This window comes from Dasypus novemcinctus, chromosome 11 (genome assembly GCF_030445035.2).
Source record: "Dasypus novemcinctus isolate mDasNov1 chromosome 11, mDasNov1.1.hap2, whole genome shotgun sequence".
Taxonomy (NCBI): Eukaryota; Metazoa; Chordata; class Mammalia; order Cingulata; family Dasypodidae; genus Dasypus; species Dasypus novemcinctus.
Genome location: NC_080683.1, coordinates 116,549,516 through 116,572,183, shown reverse-complemented (window position 1 = coordinate 116,572,183; position 22,668 = coordinate 116,549,516). Strand labels below are relative to the sequence as shown.

The window sequence follows — 22,668 nt, the reverse complement described above, 5'->3', positions numbered from 1 at the left end:
AGTTACAATCCATACCAAGAAGCAGGAAGATATGGTCCAGTCAAAGGAACAAGATAAGCCTCCAGATGACATAAAGGAGTTAAGACAACTAATCATGTATGTTCAAACAAATCTCCTTAATTTATTGAGATGATGAAAGAGATTAGATTAAAGGATATTAAGAAGACACTAGGTAAGCACAAAGAAGAATTTGAAAGCATACATAGAAAAACAGCAGATCTTATGGGAATGAAAAGCACTATAAATGAAATTAAAAATACACTGGAGGCATAGAATAGATTTGAGGAGGCAGAATAAAGAATCAGTGAACTTGAAGACACAGCCTCTGAAAGTGAACATACAAAAAAAAGAGATGAAGAAAAGAATGGAAAAATTGAACAGGGTCTCAGGGAACTAAATGATGGCAAGAGACATGCAAACATACATGTCATGGGTGTCCCAGAAGAAGAAGGAAAGGGAAAAGGGGCAGAAGGAGTATGTGAAGAAATAATAGTAGAAAATTTTCCAACCTTATTGAAGGATTTTGATATGTGTCCAAGAAGCACAACATACTTCCATCTGAATAAATCAGAACAGACCAACTCTGAGACACATATTAATCAGAATGTCAAATGGCAAAGACAGAGAATTCTGAGAACAGCAAGAGAAAAGGAATGCATAACATACAAGGGATACTCAATAAGATTAAGTGCCAATTTCTCATCAGAAACTATGGAGGCAAGAAGACAGTGGTATGATATATTTAACATACTACAAGAGAAAAACTGCCAGTCAAGAATCTTATATCCAGCAAGATTGTCTTTCAAAAATGATGGCAAGTTTAGAATATTCACAGATAATGAGAAACAGAGGGAGTTTATAACAAAGAGACTGGCTTTGCAGGAAATACTATAGGGAGTGCTACAGTCTGAAAAGACAAGACAGGAGAGACAGGCTCGGAAGAATCTGGAAATGAAAGTTTAATCAGTAAAAGTAACTAAAAGTATAAAAAGAGTGGTGAAAATATGACAGATAAAACCCAAAGGTCAAAATGGGTGAAAGAAGAACTGCCTTTATAATAATAAATTGAACGTTAATGGATTAAACTCCCCAATCAAAAGACAAAGACTGGTGGAATGGATAAGAAAATATGAGCCATCTATACGCTGTCTACAAGAGATTCACCTTAGACCCAAGAATACCAAAAGTTTGAAAGTAAAAGGCTGGAAAAAGATATTCCATACATGCAGAAGCCAAAAAAAAAAAAAAAAAAAAAAAGCTGGAGTAGTTATATTTTTATTTATTTTTCATATATTATATGAGCTGAAATAGACTGTAAATGCAAAACTGTTATTAGAGACTAGGAAGGACATTTTATATTAATAAAAGAGGCAATTTAACAGGAAGAAATAACAATCACCAGGAAGAAATAAATGTATATGAACCTAACCAGGATGCCTCAAGATACATGAGGTAAACACAGGCAAAATTTAAGGGAGAAATAGATATCTCTACAATAATAGTTGGAGACTTCAATCTACTATTCTCAACATTGGATAGAACATCTGGACAGAGGATCAATTAAGAAACAGAAAGCTTGAATAATATGATAAATGGACTAAACTTAATAGACACTGCATCCCAAAAGAGCAGGATATACATTCTTCTCAAGTGCTCATGGGTCTTTCTCCAGAATAGACCATATGTTGGGTCACAAAGCAGATCTCAATAAATCTAACAAGATCAAAATCATACAAAGCACTTTCTCTGATCATAATGGAATAAAGTTGGAGGTCAACAAGAGGTGGAAAAAAGGAAAATTCACATATATATGGAGATTAAACAACACACTCTTAAATAATCAGCGGGTTGAAGAAGAAATTGCAAGAGAAATTAACAAATTTCTTGAGATGAATTAAAACGAGAACACAACATACCAGAACCTATAGGATGCAGCGAAGGCAGCACTGAGAGGGAAATTTATAGCTTCTAATGCTTACATTAAAAAAGAAGAAAGAGCTAAAATCAGTGACCTAACTACACATCTGGAGGAACTAGAAAAAGAACAGCAAACTATTCTGAAAGCAAGTAGAAGGAATGAAATAACAAATATCAGTGAAGAAATAAATGAAATTAAGAACAAAAAAACAATAGGGAGAATTAACAAAACCAAAAGTTGATTCTTTGAGAAGGTTAACAAGAAAATAGGGACATTGACCCCAGACAAATAAAAGGGTTCACTAAAGGATACTACAAACAACTGTACACCAACAAACTAGACAATGTAGATGAAATGAAAAAATTCCTAGGAATGTATGAACAACCTACACAGACCCTATTAAAAATAGAAGACCTCAGCAAACCAATCACAAGTAAAGAAGTTGAAACAGTTATCAAAGAACTCCCCAAAATGAAAAGCCCAGGACGAGATGGTTTCATAGGTGAGTTCAACCAAGCATTCAATGAAGATTTAATACCAATCTTACTCAAACGCTTCCAAAAATTGAACAGGAAGGAACACTTCCAAACTCATTCTATAAAGCCAATATTACCCTAATACCAAAGCCAGGTAAAGACATTATAAAAAAAGGAAATTATTTTAATTATCCTAATAAATATGAATGCAAAAATCCTCAACAAAATCCTTGCTAACTGAATGCAATAACGCATTAAAAGAATTATTCATCATGATCAAGTGTGTTTTATACCAGGCATGAAAGGTAGTTCAACATAAGAAAATCAATCAGCATAATACACCACATTAATAAATCAAAGAAGAAAAGTTGCATGAGCCTATTGATGCAGAAAAGGCATTTGACATAATACAGCATCCTTTCTTGATGATACTACTACAAAAGATAGGAATTGAAAGAAACTTTCTCAACATGATAAAGGCCATATATGAAAAACCCATAGCTAATGCCGTACTCAATGGTAAAATACTGAAAGCTTTCCTGCTGAGACCAGAAACAAAACAAGGATGCCCACTGTCACCACTACTGTTCAATATAGTGCTAGAGGTTCTAGCTAGAATAGTCAGGCAAGAAAAAGAAATAAAAGGCATCCAAATTAGAAAAGAAGTAAAATTTTCTCTATTCGCAGATACGATCCTATACCTAGAAAGTCCCAAATCTACACAAAGCAGTTAGAGCTAATAAACAATTTCAGTAGAGTATCAGGACACAAGATTAATATGCAAAAATCAGTGGTGTTTCTATACACCAATGTGTGCAATCTGAGGAGGAAGTCAGGAAAAAACTTCCATTTACAATAGAGACTAAAAGAATCAAATATTTAGGAATAAACTTAACCAAGGAAGAAAAGCAATTGTATTCTGAAAACTACAATGCATTGCTAAAAAAAATTTAAAAAGACCTAAATAAATGGAAGAACATTCCATGCTCATGGATTGGAAGACTAAATATCATTAAGATGTCAATTCTACCCAAATTGATATACAGATTCAATGCAATCCCAATAAAAAAACACCAGCATTTTTTGAACAAACAGAAAACACAATTACCAAATTTATTTGGAAAGGTAAGGGGCTCCAAACAGCCAGAAACATCTGAAAAAGGAAAAGAAAAGTTGGAGGACTTCCACGTCTGTACTTTAAATTATATTACCTAGCTATAGTGGTAAAAAGAGCATGGTACCAGCGTAAAGAAAGACATGTAGACCAATGGAATTAAAATGATGTTTCAGAAACAGACCCTCACATCTATGGTCAAGTGATTTTTGACAAGCCGGTCAAACCCACTCAGCTGGGTAAGAAAAGTCTATTCAACAAATGGTGCTGGGAGAACTGGGTATCCACAGCCAAAAGAAATAAAAAGGACTCCTATCTCACACTGGATTAGTCAGCCAAAGGGTTGCTGATGCAAAATACCAGAAATCTGTTGGTTTTTATAAAAGGGTACTTATTTGGGGTAGAAGCTTACAGTTACCAGCCTTACCAAAGTTTGTCAAGAAGGTAAAAAGGCAGCACACTCAGTGGGAGAAAGTACTGGACACCACATATCCAATAAGGGTTTGATATCTATTCTACACAAAGAGGGCATACAACTCAACAATAAAAGAGCAAGCAATCCAATTAAAATATGGGCAAAAGACTTAAATAGACATTTCTCCAAAGAGGAAATACAAATGGACAAAAGGAACATGAAAAAATGTTCAATATCACTAGCCTAATAGAAAATGCAAATCAAAACAACAAAGAGATATCATCTCACACCACACAGAATGGCCATTATTAAAAAAACAGAGAACAGTAAGTGCTGGAGAGAATGTGCAGAAATAAGGTACACTCATTTACTGCTGGTGGGTTTAAAATGATGCACCCTCTGTGGAAGACTGTTGGTTCCTTGGGAAGCTGAATATAGAACTAACATATCACCTAGCAACTCGTCTACTAGGACATGAATAGGCATCTGCACACTGATGTTCACAGCGGTATTATTCGCAATTGCCAAAAAATGGAAACAACCCAAGTGTCCATCAACCAATGAATGGATTAAAAAATGTGGCATATACATACAATGGAGTACTATACTGCAGTAAGAAGAAATGAAATTGGGACACATATGATAACATGGATGAATCCTGAAGATATTATGTTAAGTGAAATAAGCCAGACACAAAAGGACAAATACTGCAAGGTCTTACTAATATGAACTAAATACAAAGAATAAACGCATGGAGTTAAAACCTAGAGTATAGGTTATTAGGAGATAAAAAGAAGGTTGTGAAGGAGTACTGATGTTTAATGTACGTAGATATTTTAATTAACTTGACTGCAAATGTGTGGAAATGGATAGAGTTGATAGCAACACATTATAGTGAGTAGCAGCTGGTTAATAAATAGGATTGTGGTTGAAAAGGATAGTTTAGAGTTGTAAATGGCAATTGAAAGAAAGCTAGAAAGTAATGAAGGGGCTGAAAAACACAGTGAACCCAGGGGTGGATGAGTTATAGTTATAGATTGGTTAATAGTATAAATGCCAGAATGGTCTTCTGTGAACTAGAACAGATGTACATGACTATTGTAGGGTGGTGGAATATGGAGAATTATGGGAAAATACAATTAATGTACCCTATGGACTATAGTTAACAGCAATACTATAATATTCATGCAGCAATGCCAAAGATCTACTGTGTTAATAATAGGGGGTATAGAAAAAACATGCCAAATGTATGCTATGGACCAAATTTAGTGGTAATAGTCTGAAGATATTATTTTATAATCTGCAACCAATGTTCTGCAATGGTGTGGAGTGTTGGTGAAGGAGTGATGTATGGGAATTATACACATCTGCATGATCAATTTCTGTAATAAAAATAAATTTAAAAAGACTAATAACATAAGACGAGTACAGATAATATTGAACATTTAAAGTAAGATTAAGAGTTGATCATCAATCCTGAAAGCAACAGATTGCCTTTTGAAGGATTCTAAACAGGGACAGTGTGATGAAAATGAAAATGAAACTGTGCTAATTTGAAAATTAAAACAGTATGTCACTAGTATGGCAGAAGATGAAGAGTCAGAGCAGTTAAAGAACATCACAGATGTGGGTGACCATATATTCCAAAAAGAAAAAGACATAGTAGGAGTCAATTGTAGCAGTACCTGTATATTAGAGAAGAAAGGCTGGAAAATGGCAGCAATAAGAATAAATATATATTCTGTTGCAGAAACATGGTATGCCTGTTCACTGGTTGCAATGTTTCTTAAAGGTCTCTTAGTAAAGTTCTATACTTTTCTTCATCTAGAGTCTTGCATTTTATTCTTTATTAGAGAAGTTGCGGGTTTACAAAACAATCATGCATAAAATACAGGATTTCCATGTACCACCCCATTATCAACACCTTCCATTGGTGTGGAACAGTTGTTATAACTGTACATTTTTATAATTGTACTATTAAGTATAGTCTATCATTCAACTCAGGGTTCACTGTGTAGTACAGTTTCATGGATTTTTTTTTTTTTAAGATTTATTTACTTACTTCTCCCCACCCCCTTGCTGTCTGCACTTGCTGTGTCTGTTTGTCCCCCTGGTTTCTTTAGGAGGCACCGGAACCAAACTGGGGACCTCCAATGTGGGAGGGAGATGCCTAATTGCTTGAGCCACCTTCATTCCCTGCTTTCTTCTCTCTCTCATTATTTTTTCTTCTTGTATCTCCTGTTGCATCGTTCTGTTGCTTGCTGATGTTTGCCATGCCTACCTGTCATGCCAGAGCACTGTCTGTCTTCTTTAGGAGGCACCAGGAACCAAATCAGGGACCTCCCACATGGTAGCCAGGAGCTCAATTGCTTGAGCCACATCCACTTCTCCTTTTGCCCATTTTAAAATTGGGTGTTTGTATTTTTGTTAAGTTGAAGGATTTCATTATACATTTTAGATATTAAACTTTTATTGGATATAGTTTCTAAATATTTTTCTTCATTTTCATGATAAAGTCCTTCAAAGCCCCAAAGTTTTAAATTTTGATGAGATACCTATGTACCTATTTTTTTGTTGTTGTTGCCTGTGCTTTTGGTGTAAAGTCTAAGAAACCATTGCCTAACACAGGTTTTAAAGATGCTTCTCTACATTTACTTCAAGGAGTTTGATAGTTGTGGCTCTTATTCTTAGGTCTTTGATTCATTTTGAGTTGATTTTTTTATAAGATGTGAGGTAGGGGTCATCTTTAATTTTTTGCAGATGGAGATCCAGTTTATCCAGCAACATTTGTTTAAGAGACTATTCGTTCCCAACTGAGTGGTCTTTGCCCCCTTGTCAAAAATCAGATGGCCATAATTGTGAGGATTGATTTCTGAGCTCTCACAATTTGATTCCACTGGTCTATATGTCTGTCCTTGGGTCAGTAGCTTGCTGTTCTAATTACTGTGACTTTGTAAAATGTTTGAAGATTGGGAAGTGTGAGTGCTTCAACTTCATTCTCTTTTTTCGTGGTGGCAATGGCCATTCAGGGCCCCTTACCCTTCAATGTAACTTTGGTGGATTGCTTTTCCATTTCTGCAAAGAAAATGCAGCTTTCTATGTATAAGACCTTTATATCCTTTGGGTAGATTAATTCCTAAATATTTGATTCTTTTAGTTGCTATTGTAAATGGAATTTTTTCTTGATATCTCCTTCAATTGTTTATTGCTTGTGTATATAAACACTACTGATTTTTGTGTGTTGATCTTTTACCCCACCACTTTGTTGAATTCAATTATTACCTCTAGGAGCTGTTAAATTTTTCAGGACTTTACGTATACAGGATCATGTCATCTGCAAACAAGGAAAGTTTTACTTCTTCCTTTTCAGTTCAGATCCTTTTTAATTCTTTTTCTCGCCTAATTACTCTGGCAAGAACTTCTAGGTCAATGTTGAATAACAGTGGTAGCAGTGGGCATCCTTATCTTGTTTCTTTCTGACTTTAGAAGGAAAGCTTTCAGTCTTTTACCATTAAGGAGAACGTTAGCTGTAGGCTTTTCACATATATCCTTTATTATGTTGAGGAAGTTTCCTTCTATTCCTAGTGTTTTTTTAGAGTGTTTATCAAGAAGGGGAGCTGGATTTTATCAAATGGTTTTTCTGCATCAACTGAGATGCAGGTTCTGTGGGTTCTCCCCCCCTTCATTATATTAATGTGGTGTGTTGCATTAACTGATTTTGTTATGTTGAGCCACGTTTGCATATCAGGAATAAATCCCACATGATAATAGTATGTAATTCTTTTAATGTGCTGTTGTATTTCATTTGCTAGCATTTTGTTGAGGATTTTAGTCTGTAATTTTCTTGTCCTGTGGTATCATTGTCTTCGGTATGAAGGTGATGTTGATCTTGTAGAATGAATTAGGGACTGTTCCTTCCTCTACAATTTTTTGGAAGAGTTTGAGCAGAATTGGGGTTAAGTCTTCTCAGAATGTTTGATAAAATTCCTGTGTGAAGCCATCTGGTCCTGGGTTTTCTTTGTTGGGGAAGTTTTTGATTACTGATTCAGTCTTTTTACTAGTAATTGGTTTGTTGGGATCTTCTATTTCTTCTTGAGTCAGGGTAGGTAGTTTGTGTATTTCTAACAAACTGTCCATTTCATCTAGGTTATCTAATTTATTGTTGTACTGTTGTTCACAGTATCCTCTTACAGTCCTTTTTATTAAAGCAGCATCAGTAGTAATGTCCCCTTTTTCATTTCTGATTTTAGTTATTTGTGACCTCTCTCTTTTCTTTGTCAATCTAGCTAAAGGTATTTCAATTTTATTGATCTTTTCAAAGAACCATCTTTTGGTTTTATTGATTCTCTGTACTGTTTTGTGTTTTTGTTTATTTTTTTTTTGTTTTTTGTTCTTTTTCTATTTCATGTACCTCCATTCTAAGCTCTGTTTTTTGTGGGGTTTTTTTTCCCTTCTATTTGCTTTGGGCTTAGTTTGTTCTTCTTTTTCTAGTTCTTCCAGTTTTGAGGTTAGATCTCTGATTTGAAATCTTTCTTCTTTTTTAATGTAAGCATTTTGAGCTATAAATTTGCCTCTCAGCACTGCTTTTGCAGCATCACATAAGTTTTGGTATGGTATATTTTCATTTTCAATCATCTCAAGATATTTTCTAATTTCTCTTGTGATGTCCTTTTTCTTTTTTACATTTCAGTGTACACTTTTATTGGCTTTCCTTCAAAATGTGTTATAACTGTTTGGTAGCACAAATTTTTAAAAAATTAATTTTTTCTTTTAAATGTTACATTAAAAACATATGAGGTCCCCATATACCCCCCACCCCACCCACACCGCCCCTCCCACATCAACAAACTCTTCCATCATTGTGGCACATCCACTGCACCCAGCGAATACAGTCTGTAGAACCACTGCAGCACATGGACAGTGGTCCACATTGTAGTCCACACTCTCCCCCAGTCCACCCAGTGGGCCATGACAGGACACACAATGTCCAGCATCCATCCCTGCAGCACCACCTAGGACAACTCCAAATCCTGAAAATGTCCCCACACCATTATCTCTTCTTCCCTCTCCCGACCATCAGCAGCCACCATGGCCACCCTCTCCACATTACTACTACAATTTCTTCCCTTACTAATCACAAATAGTTCCCCAGCAGAACACCAGTAAGTCTACTCTAATCCATACTCTATTCCTCCATCTTGTGGACCCGGGATGGCTATGACCAGTCCCCCTCTACATCAAGAGGGGGTTTAGATTCCACATGGATGATGGATGCAATTCTCCTGCTTGCAGCTGTAGGCACTCTTGGCTCCCTGGTGTGGTGGTTGACCCTCTTCACCTCTCTGTCAGCTGATTTCCTCTTTAACCCATTGGTTGCTTAAGATTATGACATTTAATATGCATATTTTATTAAGTTTATTCCTCTATGCATTACACACATACACATATATTTGTTGCTGTGCAAAATCAATTTTTACCATTTTATTTTCTAACTGGTACTTGTTATCTAGATAAGGTATGCATTTTTTATAATTACTTTTAGTGACCTTATTTAACTTAGTTTCAAGAGTTTAAAAATTCATATTCTTGGATTACACAAGTTGGCAAGCACGTGGAGTAAAAATAATGATACAATTTTCTACCTTTAAAAATTATTTATATCCCATTTTGTTTTCTTATCTTACTAATTGCCTAGAATTTCCAGAACCCTGTTGAATAATGGTGATGGTGGTAATTCTAATCTTTAATGGGGCTGTTGATATAGTTCAGGTCTAGAACTAAAAGAATTAGGTTCGTACTACTCTCCCTGGTAGCAGGGTAGAGAACCAAATGGAATACTGGAAGAGCTTCAAAACCAGTTAAGAAAGTATTATAGTAATCTATAGCAAAGTACTGATAAATACTTATCTAAGGCATTGGACCAAGAAGGGCATAGTACAGATTTCAGAGATATTGATGAGATGCCCATGTGAATTTAGAGAGTGCAGAAAGAGAAGAAAATTAAGATGACTCCCAGGTCTCTAGTCTGGCACCACCATACAATCAACTGACCAGGCTAGAAATACTAGAGGAAGAGCAAGACATCTTCTTGGATCAGACAATAGAAGTGGAGGGAGAAAGGGTCAAGCATAAGAGCAGAGAATTAAATGACAGCCTTGAGGAGAAATTACACAAAAGTAAGAGGGGTTAGAATTGAGTAATGGAGAATATTTACTTTTGGAAGAATGATAAGGAAGAAACTAGCTAAGGAAATGTGTATATTTGGCAAAGTGGTAAGGAAGAAGAGGTTAGTAGGTTGCATTAAAACAAAAGAAGTGCATAAACTTTTTGAAAATATTAAAACGATAAAGCTAAAGGAGCATAAAGTCTCAAAAGAGCATATTTGGTTTTCAGGAGTTTCCTGGTGAAACTTTTAGGCTTAACTTCAACTGAATGATGGAAGACAAAATACAGAGGGATAAAAGGAGATTTATCTAAAAGTATCTAAACGACCAGGTAAATCTACCAATTTAGAATGTAGTGTAGCAAAATAGGACAGCAAAGTCAGGAACTGGTAATCCCAATAGGGTTTTGAAAATAGAGAAATGAACTGGCTGAAGATGGAAATCCGTGGATAAATGAGTTAACAAAGGGTGGATGTGGGAGCCAGTGAGAAAACTAGGAGCCCACTGGAAGGAAAGAGAAGCAGAGGTAGAACATAAATATTCAGAGGTGATAGAGAAAGGAGAAGATGTTCTTTCCTGTGCCTCAATTTTCACAGCAAAGAATGTGAGGCCAAAGGTCCAGAGTGTTCATTATACTGTAGAAGACTGGGAACAGATATTGGGGAGAAAGGGCTAGAAAATCAGGAAAATCAGGAGGGCACATTGAGTAGAACCAAGGGCTCCAGTAAAGCTTCATAAGAAGTACTTTGGCTTGCATCAAGGCGGCATGCTTGCTTGTTTTTAGAAGCAATGCTCTCTAGTCCAGAGAGGGAGAAAGGAGTAAGAGGGAGGGTGGTTCAGGAATGTGAACCCAGAGGCAGAGGCAGCAGAGGCTAAGGTGTCACCAGCTCTAGGGAGCTCTCACTGAAAGGGCTGTATCACTTTAGGGCTAGACCTGGGAAGGTTTTATCGCTGAGGAAAAAATAAGTGATTTTCATATACTCTTAAGCTAAAAAAATTACACAATTATGACAGCATCAAAGAGGAAAAGAGCAGAGACTAAAGGCTGAGGCCACTGAATTCTCAGGCCTGGGCTCCTTTCCACTCTAAAGCTAGTCTGTTACAGATGCTGAAATATTACCTGAGACAAAAGGTGAACAGGACAGAGATCCCAAGTGCCAATAATGCCAGTTCTCCTCTATAATCTGATGTTCAAAACTCATATCGAGAAATGACTGGAAATATTTTTTATCCACTTTCAACTTTTAAACCTGATACCTAAAATCGTGGAAATAGAGATTTTAGCCAAAGAAAAAGGAACTGCGTTTTAAAATGATTTCTATTATTTTTTACTAAAATACCAACAAAGCCAAAGATACTTTAAACAAACACTTGGAAACGATTTGTTTAAATCAGTATCAAATCTAAATATCTTCCACTGAAACAAAAAAAAAATATAGAAATTTCTTCTACCCGATCTTAAAGACAAATCTTTATAGCACCTACATGTTCCCAGCATGGCTAGACTACGACATTCATTTGTTAACAATGCTGTTTACCAAGCATTTGGGGAGCCCTGGAAGATAACTGCAGAAAAAGACTGGGAGAGCAGCTGCCACCAGAAGGAGGGAGGGGGTGACATCTGGGAAGAAGCAGGAGGGGGCAGCTTGGATGCTGGTGCTCTGCAGCGTCGCTGCAGTCCCGTAGGGATAACTTACTGAGCTGTACACTTAAAGTATGTGAATTTTTCAGTATGTTTGTTATACTTCACTTAGAAAGTTAAGGACTGAAAAGAAATATTAATGTGGTATAGCAGGCACTCTTTGGAGTGGCAGGACCATGGGTAATCTTTTTTCCTTTCTTCTACTTAAAAGTAATTTTTTCAAATTTTCTCATGGGAAAAAGTTAAATAAACTGTTTTAAACTTATAGACATGATATATCTATTTTGAAAGAGATTAAAAAAGACAAGAACTATGACTCCAAAGGAACATGTAAGATAAGTCAACCTCTACCCAGCTTATAAATAAAACACCCGTGAACATTCAAAACAGCAGATCTGATACCGCAGAGGACAAAGTCGGGGATTCTAAAGCTACAGTAATAAAGAAAACCTCAAATATACAAATGGATATATTGCAGCGCTAGAAAAATTCACAAACCCAAAGAGAGAAAAAGTGGTATCCAACTGAGAAATAATAAGGAGAAGCGAGCAATCAAAGAATGGCAGCACTGTACAAAACATGATCAGAGGGGAGAAAATCAAATAAAAAATTTCTGAAGAGAAATATAACTTCAGCCTGGTTAACAAGCGAGGGCAAAGAGTATATCTCAGCAATTATCCTTAAAGAATGACCTCAGACACTTATTTGCCAGGTTTTAAGCCTTTAAAGACATTGTGTCTTTACATTCTGCCAAGAAGAAAGAAAGTAAAATACAAGAATGTCTTTGGACCTCATTTTTCAGATCTCTAAGAAGAGAGAAACTAAAAAGGACAAGAATTATAAATACAAGAACAGTATACTCAGATAAATCTCTTTAAAGCCAGAGAGTATTTTAAGACACAGAAGCCCTAAAGTAACGTCAGCAAAGCCCTCCAGCTACAAAGAGCACTACCAGGGAACAACAGGTTTTTGAAGGCAGATGGAAAGATACTTCCTAAGAGATGAGTAGAATAAGATAGGAACAAAGGGTGAAACTAAATTAACACACTATCAGCAAACTTGACTACCAACTGTTAAAATAAAGGATGAAAAGATTATGTCAAACACAATTTAAATTACCAGTTAGAACAGCAAGAGGTTATTGTGGTAAGTTTAAAAGGGCTACAAATTCTCTACAGCTTGTCCTATCAAGAGGTGGCGTCCACTTTCCACTCTCTGAGTCTGGGCTGGCCTCCTTACTTGCTCTGCAGCAGGGACACTGTGTGACTCCCCAGGCAAGTTCTCAAGAAGCCTTGAAATTTTTGCTCTTGTGCCCTTGGGAGGCTACAAGTGCGAAGGCAAGTGGCCCGGGATCACCTGGAGACATGGGGCCAGAAGACAGACCTGTGAGTGAGGTCAGCTGAGCCCTCCCCACACCAGGTAAGCCACCAGGTGACTGAAGCATCACCAGTGACATCGGCTGGAACCACAGCAGAAGTGCTGCTTCGCTGAGCCAGCCCCACCTGCCTGCCCACAGGACTGTGAGCAAGAAAGACGGCTGGTGTTGGAAGCCCCTCAAACTGTGGGGTCGACTGTTAGGGAGCAACAGATACCTGATAAGAACACACACCACGGGCTTGATTCTCATCTCTACTGGAAAGGAGTTCAATATTACTTGGCAAAAATATAACAACAATATAAACAATACAAATATCTGTGCTAATACATGTGAAGTTAGGTAAAAAATATAAAGTATTGGTTGAGATTATCACCTTATTTTGAAATAAAAGAAAGTTTAAAGTCTGAAACACAATATAAATAAAATGGAGGAAAAATGGAGAAACTTTAATATGAGTTTACAGGGAGAATAATGCAAATGCTTCCCTGAAAATATTATACAAAAAGTAACAGGATCCTAGGCACTTGGAGTTAGACAACCTCTTTTTCAAATCCAAAATCCACAGGTCAGAATGTCTTGATGATTCTACCTTCTTCAATCTCTTATATATTTACCACTTTTTTTCTGATCTGACCCTTTCCAAATGCCCTCACTTGAGAGGCAGCTGCCCCTCAAAGGACCCTTATACCTCTGGTGGGAAAGCCTCTGATTTCCAGAGGCATCATATTAAACTTTCCAAAAAGGCCTTCTTAAAAGGACACCATTTGGATTCAGAGTGCACCCCAATCCAACACGACCACATCTTAGCTAACTGCATCTGCAGATACCCTATTTCCAAATAAGGCCATATTCTGAGGTTCCAGGTGAACATGAATTTTGGGAGGAAAACTATTCAACCCAGTACAGTAGTTATATTTCTTTTCCTAAGAAAATTTAGTGGCTGTCCTAGAGATTACAATATACATCTTTAATTGAGCACAATCCATCTTTATATATCATTATACTGCTTCACATATGGTATAACAAATTTGCAACAGTATACTTCCAATTCTTTCCTTTCCCTCTTGTGCTATTGTTGCCATATAATTTTACTTTTACATGTCATAAAACCTGTAATACATTGTTACTATTTTTTTGTTTTCAGCAGTCAGTTATCTTTCAACATGATTCAAAATAAGAAAAACTATCTCTTATGTATACTTCATTTGTACCATTCCCAGAGTTCTTCATTTCTTTTTACAGTTTCATATTTTGGTCTGCATATAATAGTCCTCTGCCAGAAGCACTTTTTAAAAAGATTTCTTGTTTTAAAAAAATCTGCAGGCAATTAATTCTTTCAGATTTTATTGTCTACAAAATTTTTTTCCTCTTTATTTTTAAAAGATATTTTCAATGCATATAGAATTAAGAGTTCAGTTGTTTCTTTTAGTACTTTAAAGAACACACTCCCTTGTCTTCTGGCCTGCACAGTTTCTGACAAGAAGTCTGCTGTAATTGTCACCTTTTACCCTTTAGATACGATGTGTCCTTTTTCCTCTGTCTGCCTTCAAGGTTTTCTCTTTATCTTGGGTACTTAGGAGTTTGAATATAATATTGTGCCTCAAAGTTTTGTTTTGTTTGCTTTTTAAAATCCTGCTTGGGGTTCTCTGAGCTTCCTGGATCTGTGACTAGATAGTTTTCATTATTTTTGGAAATTCTCTTCATGTATTTCCTTCTCCTCTTCTCTCTTTCTCTCTCCTCCTTCCAGGATTCCAATTACACATCCTTAAGAGCACTTAATATTATCCCACAGTTTCCCTAATGCTCTGTTCTATCCTCTTTCCTCCCCAACTCTCAATTTTCTCCTTGTGCTTTAGCTTGGGTAATGTCTACAGACTCATCTCCAAGTTCACTGCTGGGTGTACTGATGAGATATTGAAGGAACAATATACCGTATTTTTATTTTGATCATTTCCACTAGACTCTTACTGGTATCTTCATCTCTCTGCCAAAATTCCTCATCTGCTCACACCTGCTGCCCACCTTTTCCACTAGATCCCCTGGTAGAACAGCTGCAGCTTCTGCTTGTGATAAGCCACAGGTGAAACAGACCAACCATCCTTTCTCTCCTTGAAGGGAGTGGTCTGTTTGATTTCAGGTTACTTGTTTGCTCTGCAATCTCTGCTGTCTGATTGGTTCAAGAAAAGTTGTGATTTTGTAGTTCTTCTGACTTTTACTTATTCTTAGAGCAGTAATAATGATCTTTCCAGCTTTCCACACCGAGCTTCTATTCATTTCCACCTTAATTTTTAAGACAGACACTTGGATTGTTTCTACTTTCTGGCAATGAACATTCATGTACAAGTCTTTGTTTGGACATTCTTTTCATTTCTTGTGGGTGGATACCTACGGGTATAAATGCTAGGACATACAGTAAATTTGTGTTTAACTTTTTCTTTCTTTTTTTTTTTTACTGAGGTACCAGGGCCAGGAAGCCCTCATACATGGGAAGCAGTACTCAACCACTGAGCCACATCGGCTCCCCTGAGTTGGTTTTTTAATTGTTTTTGTTTGCTTGTTTTTAGGAAGCACCGAGGACCAAACCTAGGACCTCCCATGTGGGAAGCAGGCACTCAACTCTTGAGTTACATCTGTTCCCTGTGTTTAACTTTTAAGCAACTGTCAAATTGTTTTCCATGGTGGCTATAACACTTTGCAATACCATCATCAATATGTGGGTGTTTCCCTTTTTCTTGAACCACTTTTTTCTTTGAACTTCCAATACATCATAGATTCCAAGTTTTCCTTTTACCTCACTGGCCATTCCTTCTCAGCCCCTTTACTGGAATTCTCTTTCAGGCTTCCAGATGTTAAGAGTGCCTTGAGGTGCAATTCTACCACCTTCTTCTTCATTAACATACTCTCTCTAGATGATTTCATCCTGCCCCAGAATCTTTCAGGTTTTCATATGGTCAAAACTCCCAAATTTGTACCTTTACCCTTGACCTCTCTCCTGAGTTGGAGAAACCTATATCTAACTGCCTTCCTCATGTCGCCATTTGAATGACAAACAGGAGACATTGTAAACAAAACTCATTGATTGTCCCTGTCCCAAACCTCCTCTTCCACCATCTCAGCAAATTAAATGATTGTCCACCTTGTGGCTAGGTCCAAATCCTAGGAAAACTCGTTGATTCTTCTGTTTCTTTCACAGCCCATTTCTAATCCCTCAGCAAATCCTGTTGTCATTATCTCCAAAGATTAGTTGAAACCAGATGAAACGTTCAGCAATTTCACATGGTTCAACCTGAAATATCCTGCATCTTTCTACCTCTCCATCTTTAACATGTTACTTTAAGCTACCTTCTTCATCCTTTGCTTGATTATCTCAAGAGACTTCAAACTGGTCTCCAAGCTTCTACCTTTATTACAAACTATTCTCCACAGCAGTCAGAAAGATCTTTTAAAAACACAAATCAGATTATATCACTCTTCTGCTGTGAGACCTCCAGAGGTTTTATACTACAAATTAGTGAAAAGCAAACACAGGGCCTGCCAGATCAGCCCCTACCGGGTTCCTACCATTCCTTCCACTCGCCCCTCCTTCACGAAGCCCCAGTCACACTCACGTTCTTTCTGTCTCTCACGCCAAACTCGGGCCCTCACCATCTCAAGGACTTGACATTTGCTGCTTCCTCTGTGAAAAAAGACTTGCCTTCGATTTTTGGCTGGCTGGTTCCATTTCATTATTCAGTTTCCAGCTCAAATTTCTTTCTCAGAGAGGCTTCACCATTCAAACAAATGTACCCCTCCCCCATCACTTTCTCTCAAACTGCCCCCTAACTGAACAGTACTTACCATTTCAGGAAATTATCTTATATATTTACATGTTTATTTTTTACTTCTCCAACAACATGTAACCCCAACCTGGTCTGCTGCTTTTCCCCTAGTGCTTAGAACGATGCCCAGCACTTAGTATCTATTTATTAAAAACATGAATGCGTATTTTCCCAAAGCATCCTTTGTTTCCTTCTACTCTAGCATTGATCACACTACCTGTGATTACCAGTCCCATCCAGCTCTTGTAGAGACTCAGTAAACATTTATAGAATGAAAGAGTAAATCGATGAACGCCAAAAAAAGCATTAAGGGAAACAGAGAAAGTTATTCTGTAATACTTTTAAGAGATTAAAAATGCATTAAGTAATCAAAAATGCATTAAAAATAAAAACCCTTCAACACTTCATTTATATGACCTAAAAGATAGCAAACAATTATATAAAGAATAATTGACTAACAGTGAAGAACAGGGAGAAACATCAAAATTTAGTTTGAAATCTCAACACTCAATTTTTTAAAATATGACAAGTAAATAAATATATTTGCTTAATTCTAATTTTGAATACCTTACCATAAACAAGAAAGAACTCTTCCAGTCTCAAGTACTAGCCTGGCTCCCTCCCATGACAAGGTCTGTGAGATACAGTTATCTTTGCCTATTTATGATCTTTCTTTTGCCTCTTCATAAAGGTAATTCCTCCTCATTAATCAGATCTCAGATGAGCCTCACTTCCTCTTAAAAGCATTCACTCATCTCTTAAACGAGCCAAATACCTACCCTGATTATGAACCCTTAAGCACAATATCGTCTCCTTTATTGAACTTCTCTCATCTCTCCGTTTACATTCGTTTGTGAGATTATATGATGTAGCCCTGGAATAAATGCTTCAGGAAGGAAGTGCCCTTGTTTATTTCTGCTCCCGACTGAATCCTCAGTACCTAGTACAATGTGTGGCATATAAAAATACTTGTGGAAAGAATAAATGAATGAGAGGGAGAGGGGAACAGTGTTCTTATTTCAAAGTTGCTTTCCAACCCTGATTCCATTCCACTATGAATAAATTCAGCAGAGATTTCAAGAAGAGTCAACTGTGCATTATACCTTTGCATCTACCGCTTACTTAGAGTCTAAACACCTCTGCTTCTCCATTCCTATTTGTTCTCAGCAGCAACTAATTCCTTAATACCAACAGAACTTTGGTTCTCCAATTGATCAATTAACACAATAGACGGTGGCACATACCAGGCTCCAAACAAAATATATGGCCCTGCATAAAATCTCGTATTAGTTCCTTCTAATAGGTTCTTTCTACTGAGGGGGTCTGCAGTGGATTTATAAATGCTCTGGAGCTCCTCCGACACGGATGAGGAGCACTGCGGCAGCGGAGGTGGGGAGGACGTGGGCGGTCTGAGGCCCTGGGCTGGGACTCAAGAGTGTGGGTAAGAGAAAGGCAGAAAGATGAAAATATTTATTTAGTTCTTCATTTGGTCCTGCCATGCTTTAATAGGTACTCTGCGACTTTTAACAGGCTTAGAAAACAGGTAAGATTATTTTATCAAAAATCATCTATAATAAATGTATTCCTCAGAAAAGGAACTTGTTCATATGAAGCACATTGTATTTATTAAAGATAATGCCATTTTCACTCATCACTGTTTCAGGAGTTCTCTTCTTCTTACGTACTACGGAGCCATTTTTAGACAATTATTCTAATGCTAATGAGAATATTTTACACCCAGAATTATGTCTTAAATTCCTAAAATGAAAAGAAACCAGAATTAAAAGAGTAGACGTGCTCCTCTACTGTTTTCGTCCCTGACCCCTCTCAAAGGGGGAGCTGCCGTCCTGAGAAGGCCGGCCAGGCCTCCGCTGCTTCGTGGCTGCCCTGAGCTCGGCCCTCGCGCTCCTGCCCCCGCCACCCGCTGGGCGCAGTCCTCTCGCACGCCACCTTTCTCCCTTCCGCACGCCACCTTTCTCCTGTCACCCCTTCCACTCAGAGCCCTCGGCACGGTAAGCACGAGACCTGTGGAGGTTCCTTCTTCTCTCAGAAGAGTCGGGTATTCAAGAGGAGAAAGATAACATGTCTCTGGGTACTTCCTCTACCCAGCATTTCAAATGTTCAAACGTTCACGTTTTCAGCAGAGATCAGATTAAACTTAGCTCTGCCCTGAGCTAAGTAACAATTCTGTCCATAAAAGCAGCACGCAGCACCACGGATGGCTATTTGTAAAGCGTACGGGTAGGAGAAAAACATCAGGAGATGGTGTCCATTACCTGAGTAGGGCTATGGAGACTTAAGTCTAAACCACAGGTAAACTCAGTGTGATGCTCCACTGTTTCAAGAAGAGGATCAGGGTGGGAAAAGTTCCAGAATCTGTGAATACAAACAAAAATAAGTGCTAAAACTACCAGAAAACTTATAAGAAAAAGATAGTTGGTATAGCAAAGATTTTATCAAAACAGGCTGAACCAATTCATAAATGCACAGCCCTAACATTGACATACATAAAACATCTAAAAAAAGAAGAGTATATCTTATGCTAAAAAAAAAACAAAAACACCAAAATGGAATTATTAATCAATCTATCCTTGTAAAAGATAATTGTATTCCCATTAGGATACCTTACAGGATGGAACCTTAATAAGTTTTGGTTACACTTTAAAAAAAAATATGTAACACTAAGACATTTGAGATGAGAGATATTGTATGCTTTTGTAGCGATTTCCAAAAGCATGCACAGCTATAAAATAAAGATATCGGATTAGATGAACTCTAACATTTTGTGAATTTAAATACTACTTCATTTCTCAATGACTGACATGAAAAGATCTTAGGTTTAATTTACATTTCAACAGCATTAAAATTCTGTGAAAATAATATGTTCTCTTATGAAAACCTCTGTAATTCTAAAACTCTTTTTTTTGAGGCACAGCCTTTCTTATGGATTGCACATCAAGTAATTTCTAAGAGGCAAGAAAAACAGAAATATGTTTTCCTGAGCCAATATTAAGTATTCTATTTACCTTCTAAAGACTGGGAGTGATAATATTCACCATAATACATCTCTGATTTTCCCTGTATAGAGAAGAATTTGGTCCTATTTTCAATATACAAAATAGTACTTTATTTCTAAAGCTTTATTTGCTCATCATCTTTTTTATTTGACTCTAAACACCCCATAAAAATGACACATTTGGAATCATAGTCATACCCTCCTTCAGCCTCGCTAATGAGCTACATCATGGAACACACAGAAGCGTCAGCAGGTTGCTTTGAAAGAGAGTAAACACACAGAACCAACAGTCGCAGTTTGTTTAACCTGGAGCTATTATTTCCCTAATAAACACAGAGTTGGCCCTATTAAGTTCTGAAAAGGACTGTTGCTGTGGATAAGCAGCTGTGTGGACACCAGGGAGACTATGAATAAACGGCTCCCTCCTCAGATTACTGAAATCTGCAGAATATTTAGGGAGAGTGATTTTACTTTTGAAAGTCTGCCTGTCCAAAATAAGGAAGCAACAGGCAGTAGTCTTGCTCAGAAATCATAATGGTCTCCCCCGTCCTTGCATATTTGTTCCTTCAGGTCTAGAAAGAGTGAACTGTATCAAAATTTAATTTCTTGGATCTTGACCATGGTTAAATAAGTAAAAGTAAATATGTAATTGTAATTCAGTTTCCAAAACACTGGATGTTTTGCATGATTTGAAACAACAAGCAAATGATCTTATAGATAACCATTATGTTCCCAAAAACACTCAAAATAGTTTAAAAAATATGCATTTACTATGGCAAAAAGAAAAATATGGGAAAACGGTAGGAAAATAAGTTGGAACTGCAATGAGAGCAGAAAGCAAAAATGTACTGCATGAAATTGTATGTGCTTGTCAGGGGAGGGCCAAAAGATGCCAAGCTTTCTAGCCGCCAAAGGTAAAAAAAGGGGGACACAATAGGCCCCAAACTCAGTGCCTCTAACGAAGCCGTTCTTGAGACATTCAAAGGGAACTCTGCCTCAGGAGTGCCTGGAGGTGAGACTCTGCTTATGTCATGAGCAGTGTCCTCAACCAGTCTAAGCTGACACGGGGACGCTATTTCGGTGGCTGCTGCTTACACATCAATGGCACCACCCCATCCCACCCCACAGTCAAGGGGATGTCACCCAGAAACTCCGCTCTCTGACCATTTGTGGTTTAGATTTTATTTCAGTAAAACTGATGGGCTAAATATTCTTTAGGGAAACCATAAAAATTGGTTTCTTTCAGTAGAACTTTCTAAAGGTAATGAACAGCAGAGGGGATTTGTTTACACCTTCTGGACAAGTTCCTGGAATGCAGTTTTTGTTGTTACTGTAGTTGTCTGGAGCCAGCTGAGGGCCAAGCTGCCAGGAGGACAAGACAGGCCTGCCCTCACGAAAATGAGCCATGCACCTGCAGCCTCAGGTGGGGACGGCAGGCACCGCCGGAGGGCCGGGACGCTATTCAACAGTAAATTGGAATGTCCTCCAATACACAGTCACAGGCAATCAAGGCCCCACATCGTTCGGCAGCATGGAAAACAGGCACGATAAATTTCACCTCAGAAAACTATCAAGTATTCATGCACACTTCCAAAAAATTCACCAAGCTGAAACGCACATGAAGGATTCTCTTTGGTGGGGGCAGAGTTTATCTCGTGAATGGCCGAAAAGCCCTCCTGGCCATTATGCCACTCCACAGCTCTGGCGGAAATACGTCACAGGCAAAGTGTGTGTGACGGTGCCCAAACCGCAAGGGCTGTTTCCCGCAGCACGGCCACCGAGGAGACGAGGCCCACCTGCCTGAAAGCCACTGGGAATCCTGGGTACAACGCATGAGCAGCCAATCAACCACAACCACCACAAGGCACCAGCAGGGAGGGGACAGGTGAGGAAGACTCGGGTGAAACTAAGTGAAGGCTGAGCCCAGACAGTGAGCGGAGCACAGAAGCCAGCCCCGCCTGCAGTGGATTTGCTAAATGGGTAGAACTGGAGCTTCGATTTTCTTAACCTCAAGGGAATCAGGGGCCAGGAAAATCAGAAAAATGGATATTAATATTTAGAATTAAAAAGGAATTTTCAGTAAAATAAAAATAGCTTATTAAAACTATCAAGTTAAATACAAAGCTAATTACACAAGCTAAGTAAACTGAGAGAACCCAAAGCCCAGCAAAAGGCCTCTGCCAGAATTTATTTTCAAGTCACTGATGGCCTTTTTTAATTACGAAGAAATATATGCATTTCTTTCCTTGTTCCCACTGTCCAGCAGCAATCGGATCGCTGCTGTCCGATGCACACAGGTCCAGAGGTTTCCTACGGATTTCCACCAGGACCACCAGGAAGGGTGCGCTCCCGGGAGGGAAGCGGCACTTCTCCCAGCGCGCTCACGTCTGCAGCGGGGTCTCTCCTAGCAGCGTCTGACCGAGGGCTCCCTAAATTCCACATACCCAAGATTCCTCATGCACCAATCACACAAGCAAACGGGCTGTTTCTTTCTGGAAGAAGTCAGGCTGCATATATCATTAAATGGTCATATAAGGAGCACTATTTTTCAGGGAAATGTTTGTTTGTTTTGATCTAGCATATATACTCCTTGGTGCCTTTTTGTCTCTTAACTGATGAAATCACTGACTATTTAAGCTCTCTCATGAGAAGCGAATACACTGGACAGGCCTCCAGTGATTAAAAATATTATAGAAATGAAGGACCATTTTTCATTTAAATTGAAGA

The 22,668-nt window shown here is 37.9% G+C and overlaps 1 protein-coding gene across 2 annotated transcripts in view; it reads right to left on the bottom strand.

The window, feature by feature from the left end:
- The window catches only part of PEX7 (peroxisomal biogenesis factor 7), a 114,763-nt gene that overhangs the window by 14,148 nt on the left and 77,947 nt on the right, over nucleotides 1–22,668 (bottom strand). For both annotated transcript variants that reach the window (XR_011650158.1, XM_004468544.5), the window contains one exon: nucleotides 19,202–19,301. Coding sequence is in view for 1 of the 2 variants with exons in the window: in XM_004468544.5 (XP_004468601.2) it covers nucleotides 19,202–19,301 (100 nt within the window). In the remaining variant the exon portion in view is untranslated. The remainder of the gene's footprint in view (nucleotides 1–19,201; nucleotides 19,302–22,668) is intronic.